Genomic DNA, 7,506 nt, shown 5'->3' on the forward strand with positions numbered 1-7,506 from the left:
CTAGCAATAGCTCAAGTCAAGACATATAGAAAAGGAGTGGAGAGATGAATTAATGTGATTGAAACCTGAATTTTAATCAGGATATCTTCTATGTTTTTATTTGTCATCTTTAGGTCTATGTATTTTACTTAGTTGACGATGGAAGTTATAGGCCTACTGCTGCATTGGCCTATAGGCTATCTCTGAGTCGTTCTGGCACCAGATTTTGGAGTTACTTTTTATTTTAGTGTCTGCCACGTCCCCAGGAGCAAAATCTGGGGCGGCTCCATATCTATATCTTCCCAGGGTACACTAGTGGTTAGAGCGTTGGGCCAGTAACCGAAAGGTTGCTCGATTGAATCCCTGAGCTGACATGGTAAAAACCTGTCATTCTGCCCCTGAACAAGGCAGTTAACCCACTGTTCCCTGGTAGGCCGTCATTGCAAATAAGAATTTGTTCTCAACTGACTTGCCTAGTTAAATAAAGGTTCAATTAAAAACAATAAAAAAATGTGCCTCTGTGCCAAATGTGGTGCTTCTATCACAAAGTGCCCAATTGAGTCTACTGTCGTGGCCAAAATTTTGAGAATGACTCAAATATTAAGTTCCACAAAGTTTGCTGCTTCAGTGTCTTTAGATATTTTTGTCAGATGTTACTATGGAATACTGAAGTATAATTACAAGCATTTCATAAAGGTCAAAGCGCTTTTATTGACATTACATGAAGTTGATGCAAAGAGTCCATATTTGCCGTGTTGACCCTTCTTTTTCAAGACCTCTGCAATCCGCCCTGGCATGCTGTCAATTAACTTCTGGGCCACATCTGACTGATGGCAGCCCATTCTTGCATAATCAATGCTTGGAGTTTGTCCGAATTGTGGGTTTTGTTTTCCCACCGCCTCTTGAGGATTGACCACAAGTTCTCAATGGGATTAAGGTCTGGGGAGTTTCCTGGCCATGGAACCAAAATATCAAAGTGTTGTTCCCCGAGCCACTTAGTTATCACTTTGCCTTATGGCAATGTGCTCCATCATGCTGGAAAAGGCATTGTTTGTCACCAACTGTTCCTGGATGGTTGGGAGAAGTTGCTCTCAGAGGATGTGTGGTACCATTCTTTATTCATGGCTGTGTTTCTTTGGCAAAATTGTGAGTGAACCCACTCCCTTGGCTGAGGAAGCAACCCCACACATGAATGGTCTCAGGATGCTTTACTGTTGGCATGACACAGGACTGATGGTACGCTCACCTTGTCTTCTCCGCACAAGCTTTTTTCCGGATGCCCAAACAATTGGAAAGGGATTCATCAGAGAAAATGACTTACCCCAGTTCTCAGCAGTCCAATCCCTGTACCTTTTGCAGAAAATCAGTCTGTCCCTGATGATTTTCCTGGAGAGAAGTGGCTTCTTTGCTGCCCTTCTTGACACCAGCCGTCCTCCAAAAGTCTTTGCCTCACTGTGCGTGCAGATGCACTCACACCTGCCTGCTGCCATTCCTGAGCAAGCTCTGTACTGGTTGTGCCCCGATCCCGCAGCTGAATCAACTTTAGGAAGTGGTCCTGCGCATGCTGGACTTCTTGGGAGCCCTGAAAGCCTTCTTCACAACAATTGAACAGCTCTCCTTGAAGTTCTTGATGATCTTTAAATGCACAATATCCTTGCCTGTGAAGCCCTTTTTGTGCAAAGCAATGATGACGGCACATGTTCCTTGCACGGTAACATGATTGACAGAGGAAGAACAATGATTCCAAGCACCACCCTCTTTTGAAGCTTCCAGTCTGTTATTACAAACTCAATCAGCATGACAGGAATATCTCCAGCCTTGTCCTCGTCAACACTCACACCTGTGTTAACGAGAGAATCACTGACATGATGTCAGCTGGTCCTTTTGTGGCAGGGCTGAAATGCAGTGGAAATGTTTTTTGGGGGATTCAGTTCATTTGCATGGCAAAGAGGACTTTGCAATTAATTGCAATTCATCTGAACCACTCTTCATGACATTCTGGAGTATATGAAAATTGCCATCATACAAACTGAGGCAGCAGACTTTGTGAAAATTAATATTTGTGTCATTCTCAAAACTTTTGGCCACGACTGTACATTTTCAGCTTTGCCACACCACTAGTATACATTTCTCCATTCCTCCATATTAACACCGAAATCATTGAAATAATGTTTTTGTCTGTAAATAGTTGGTGACAAAGTCCTAAAATTTCAGAAGGATAAAAAAACTGTTTTGAAATTATGTGGTTTTGCTAAATTTACCACAGTTTGCCCTTATAAGGTTAAATCATTTTGCCTTTAAATCATTTTGACTTCGTGTCATACTGCATAAGTGTACGCAATTTTTATTTATAAATGCAGTTTTGAGAGTTCAAACGTGACAGTGACACTTGGCTAAATGAATCACATTGCCCTTGAAATGATTTGTTGGGGTGGAAGTGGAAGTGGGGTCAACTTCAAGGCGAGTAGTGAACGAAGACTATAGAGGTAATTGATGGCCTTTGGAGTGGGGTGCACATTGTAATAGCTGTGTGCCTGTGTGTGTGACCCGGGTCAGACCCTTCTTCCCTAGCCCCCGACGCGTCTAATCCAGTCCAGGGGGAAGACTCTGCATCTCTCTGCTGGTGGGCGTGCCGTTGCGAGTCAAGTGTCCTCAGTCATCCATCGTCTCATAAATTTGGCCACTCTGATCCGAACGACCCGCAGACTCAGTGCGCTGCACCCTGGAAATATGCGCTCATATTCGTTATTACTGTAAATGGGAATGGACGTCAACATGCTGTTTTTGACTTTACTGATGTGTTACAATCCGTATGCTTTTGGACTGTTAGAGGATATTAATATTGAGGATGATCTTTCTCCCGACTTGACCGACTTTGATTTGGATATTGTGAGCGTATTTTCAACTCTGAACTATTTCATTTGGCAACATTGATATATATTTTGAGGGCTTCTTTAGAGCACTATTTAACAGATCTATTTTGTTTCCCATCTCAGTCTCCCCGTAGAGTGCCTCGTCAGGTGAAATCCATGCTTATTAAGGTAAAGATTACAACGTTTAATGTCTTGACATTTCTGCTCTTAAGCATCTTTTTCGCTCTTGTGCGTCATTGTGTGTAGCCTAGGCTACTGTAGACTAAATATCAACCACATTCATTCTCAAAGAGATCTGCATGCTGCATACTGTTGTTCATTGATAACAATTGAAGAATATGTCACAAAACGTATTTCGTGAAAGCAGAGTAGAGGGATGGGTAGTTCAGCTCTGCAGTTTGTCATCCTCGAAAACTCTCCTCCGGTGTGACACGCAGGGGTGTGACACGCAGAGACCTGCCAAGCGCACCGGGCTGTCCGCCAGATAAGTGGAAATCGCTGGACATCTATCCAGAAATACATTACAAAATATTTTAAAATATCCCGCCAACGTGGTGATAAGGAGTTTGGAACGATATCTCACTGGAAATGAACGGAATAGATTAGTGGCCAAAGCGCAGCATGTGTGTGTGCGTGAACGCAGTGCTGTGCTGTCCCATTATACGAGACATGAAAAACATCCATCACTGCCAGATTTAAATTAACCAAATGTATTACAAACCAATCAAACCTAAGGTGTAAGCAATACACGTGAACCTAACATGTTGATGTCCAACCGTGTAGGAGACCAAACCGCATATCCAGGAGTTGTCGGTGAAGACCACCATTATCTCCCGATACGCCTTCACGGCGGTGTCGTGCACCATGCTCAACCGGCACTCCGCCGCCGCCGAGGGCGTCTTCCAGTTCCTGATTCCCAAGAACGCCTATGTCTCGAACTTTACCATGTAAGCGCCAAAACGCAACAGATGCGTAATTGCGCATTGGTATTTTTATTGTAGCCTAGATAGATGCTTCTGATTAATAGATCATGTCATTCTGAGTCTAATGTGGTTCAGACTGTGTACACTGGTTGGAAGTGAACTACAATGGATCTTTTCCCTCTCAATTGATTTTGATGTCTTATTTATTTTCTCAGTTTATTGTTGTGTGATTACTACTCCTCTTTGCCATTTTCTCCCTCTTCCCATGGCATGCCATTGTGGCCAATCAATCATTGTATGGGTTTATGAGGGCTCTGTTGCTATGGGAGAGGTTAGTGTGGGGGCTGTGACTGTTCAATGGTGCAAAGGTCATTTACTGTGTTGTGGTCACAAGGCTTCATTCATCTACATTTACTAGATTGTTCACTGGACTATGAGAGACAGTATAGTCCAGAAGCCTCTGAAGAGGCCTGTGAATTGCAACATATGTCTTTGATATGTTTGCCTGTATACTTTTATGTATCACAGTAATATACGCCTACCACAATGAAATTAGGGATTTTCCAGTGATTCTTTGACAGAGTTTTGCCATGGATGGTTTACTTACTCTGGTGGTCCTTAACATCACCTCCACTCTTAACCCCTGACCTCTGACCTCTACCCTGAACACAGGATCATTGGGGGGCGTGTCTACCCCAGTGAGGTCAGGCCCAAGGAGAAGAAGGTCAAACAGGGGAAGGGCGGTGAGGCCAAACCCAAGAACAAGGAGGCAGGTGAACAGAGGTAAAGTGTGTGTGTGTGTGTGTGTGTGTGTGTGTGCGTGCGTGCGTGCGTGCGTGCGTGCGTGCGTGCGTGCGTGCGTGCGTGCGTGCGTGCGTGCGTGTTCTTGTGTGTGTGTGTGGCCAGTCACCAGTGTCTAACCTTGTCTGCCAGTACAACCTCTAGAGTCCTCTAGAGTCACTAGCTACTACTCTGCCAGTAGAAACAGGTTTATATCCCATCTAAAAAACTATTTTATTGAACTGTTCCTGTTGAAAAACAATATCCCACATATAAATATAGTAATCTACACACACTTAGGGTAAACAAAATGTTTTTTAGACACAAGTGTAAACTTAATGGAGTAAGGCCATTCAATGAGTTGGTCTGATGGTGCCGTCTGATGTCATCGGCCTCCACCTTGTTTTTGGGAACAATAGAGGAGCAATAGAGAACCAAAGAGGAAAGGCTTCTGTGCCTTTTCTTAAGTTAAATGAGGTGAAAAGGAGACTGGAGTGCGACTTCAAACACCAGCCTGACCACAGAACATGTGTTTCTGACCTGCCTGGAGTTGAGCAGCAGGGCTGGATCATAGCTCCAGAGACTGGAAATGAAGAATTATTGTCACATAAATCTGTGACCAGTCTCTGCTAGGAATAAATTACATCATGAGTCTACTTGCCAGTCCATAAAATGACACTTTTAAGATGAAATCAGATTTACAGAGAGGGTATTCACATTTCACAGAGAGGGAAGGGGAGAGGAGAGTGATAGAAAGGGTAAAGGAGAACAGGAGGGAGAAAATAAAGAAGGAGGGAGAGATATGGATAAGTAGAGGAATGGAAATGTTTATTGGTTAGTTCAGAGGCTGAGTCCCGTGAGGAGAGCTCCTGGCAGTCACTGCCCTTCCACACTGACGATGTCACTACTTGGAATGACTCATTCCCTACTCCTCCTCTTTCCCCAACTATTTCTCTCCCTTTTTCTTTCCTCTATATTCTTATTATTATCTTCCTCCCTCCCCTCTCCTCTCCTCCATCTCTCTCTCCTTCTCCCCTCTCTCCTCCTCTCTTCTCCCTCAGTAGCGAACCAGAGGTGGAGGTGTTCAGGATGGGGGCCAGTATCCCAGGTCGTAACCGGGCCATGTTCATGCTGACCTATGAGGAGCTGCTCCAGCGGAGGCTGGGGAGGTATGAGCATGTGACCAGCCTGAGACCCCTGCAGCTGGTCAGCCGTCTCAGTGTGGACGTCACCATTGTGGATCACTCCACCATCACCCACCTGGAGGTGCTGCCACTGCGCAACGGCAAGAGCAACACGGCAGTTGCCAGGGGTGCCAGTGCAGCGAAGACACCTGGTACAGTTTGAGTGTGGGATGTGTTGAGTCTGTGCTTTGTCCATACTAGGTGTGTATTCTGAAAATATTATTTTACTTTTTCCACATTTTGTTACGTTACAGCCTTATTCTAAAAGGGGTTAAATAAATATTTTTCCTCCTCAAGCTACACACAATACCCCTTAATGACAAAGCAAAAACAGGTTTTTAGAAATGTTTACAAATGTATTAAAATTAAAAACAGAAATACCTTATTTACATACGTATTCAGACCCTTTGCTATGAGAATCGAAGTTGAGCTCAGGTACATCCTGTTTCCATTGATCGTCCTTGAGATGTTTCTACAACTTGATTGGAGTCCACCTATGGTAAATTCAATTGATTGGACATGATTTGGAAAGGCACACACATCTCTATATAAGGTCCCATAGTTGACAGTGCATGTCAGAGCAAAAACCAAGAGGAGCTCAGGAGTTCCTCTGTGGAGATGGGAGAATCTTCCAGAAGGACAACCATCTCTGCAGCGCTCAACCAATCAGGCCTTTATGGTAGAGTGAACAGAAGGAAGCCACTCCTCAGTAAAAGGCACATGACATCCCGCTTGAACTTTGCCAAAAGGCACCTAAAGGACTCTCAGACCATGAGAAACCAGATTTTCTGGTTTGATGAAACCAAGATTGAACTCTTTGGCCTGAAAGCAAAGTGTCACGTCTGAATGAAACCTGGCACCATCCTTACGGTGAAGCATGGTGGTGGAGGCATCATGCTGTGAGAGGTTTTTCAGCGACGGGGATTGGGAGAATAGTCAGGATCGAGGGAAGATGAACGGAGCAAAGTACAGAGAGATCCTTGATGAAAACCTGCTCAACGCCTCAGACTGGGGCAAAGGTTCACCTTCCAACAGGACAACGACCCTAAGCACACAGCCAAGACAACGCATGAGTGGCTTCGGGACAAGTCTTTGAATGTCCTTGAGTGGCCCAGCCAGAGCCCGGACTTGAACCCGATCAAACATTTCTGGAGAGACCTGAAAATAGCTGTGAGGCGACAATCCCCATCCAACCTGACAGAGCTTGAAAGGATCTGCAGAGAAGAATGGGAGAAACTCCCCAAATACAGGTGTGCCAAGCTTGTAGCATCATAGCCAAGAAGAGAATACAAGAGAATACAATTGCTTCCAAAGGTGCTTCAACAAAGTACTGTGTAAAGGGTATGAATACTTATGTAAATGTGATATTTCAGCTTTTTACAAAAATTTCTAAAAACCTGTTTTTGCTTTGTCATTATGAGGTATTGTGTGTAGATTGATGAGGGGGAAAAAACAATTTAATACATGCTAGAATAATGCTGTAACGTAACAAAATGTGGAAAAAGTCAAAGGGTCTGAATATTAAGCAAATGCACTGTATCTAACATTAGAAATAGTTCTGCAGCGATATTGGCACCTCTGAAAAATGTTCAGATTCCAACTTAATCTATTTAACCTTCCTATGGACAATGTTAAGCATCTCTAGTTTAGCACACCGTTCCCCACAAACACACACACACACACACACACACACACCTGTCTCTTATACACATCTAGATGTGTATAAGAGACAGGGCTAAGATCACCACCAGCGGCATGCTGGGAGAG

The 7,506-nt window shown here is 44.0% G+C and overlaps 1 protein-coding gene across 1 annotated transcript in view; it reads left to right on the forward strand.

Annotated features, from left to right (window-relative positions):
- Positions 1-2,674: 2,674 nt before the first annotated feature.
- The window catches only part of LOC112067888 (inter-alpha-trypsin inhibitor heavy chain H5-like), a 14,905-nt gene continuing 10,073 nt past the window's right edge, over positions 2,675-7,506 (forward strand). Inside the window, exons 1-5 of the mRNA XM_070436502.1 lie at positions 2,675-2,868; positions 2,976-3,020; positions 3,636-3,799; positions 4,448-4,558; positions 5,617-5,896. Coding sequence (XP_070292603.1) covers positions 2,737-2,868; positions 2,976-3,020; positions 3,636-3,799; positions 4,448-4,558; positions 5,617-5,896 — 732 coding nt within the window. The 5' untranslated portion in view covers positions 2,675-2,736. The remainder of the gene's footprint in view (positions 2,869-2,975; positions 3,021-3,635; positions 3,800-4,447; positions 4,559-5,616; positions 5,897-7,506) is intronic.

This window comes from Salvelinus sp. IW2-2015, linkage group LG3 (assembly GCF_002910315.2).
Source record: "Salvelinus sp. IW2-2015 linkage group LG3, ASM291031v2, whole genome shotgun sequence".
NCBI lineage: Eukaryota > Metazoa > Chordata > Actinopteri > Salmoniformes > Salmonidae > Salvelinus > Salvelinus sp. IW2-2015.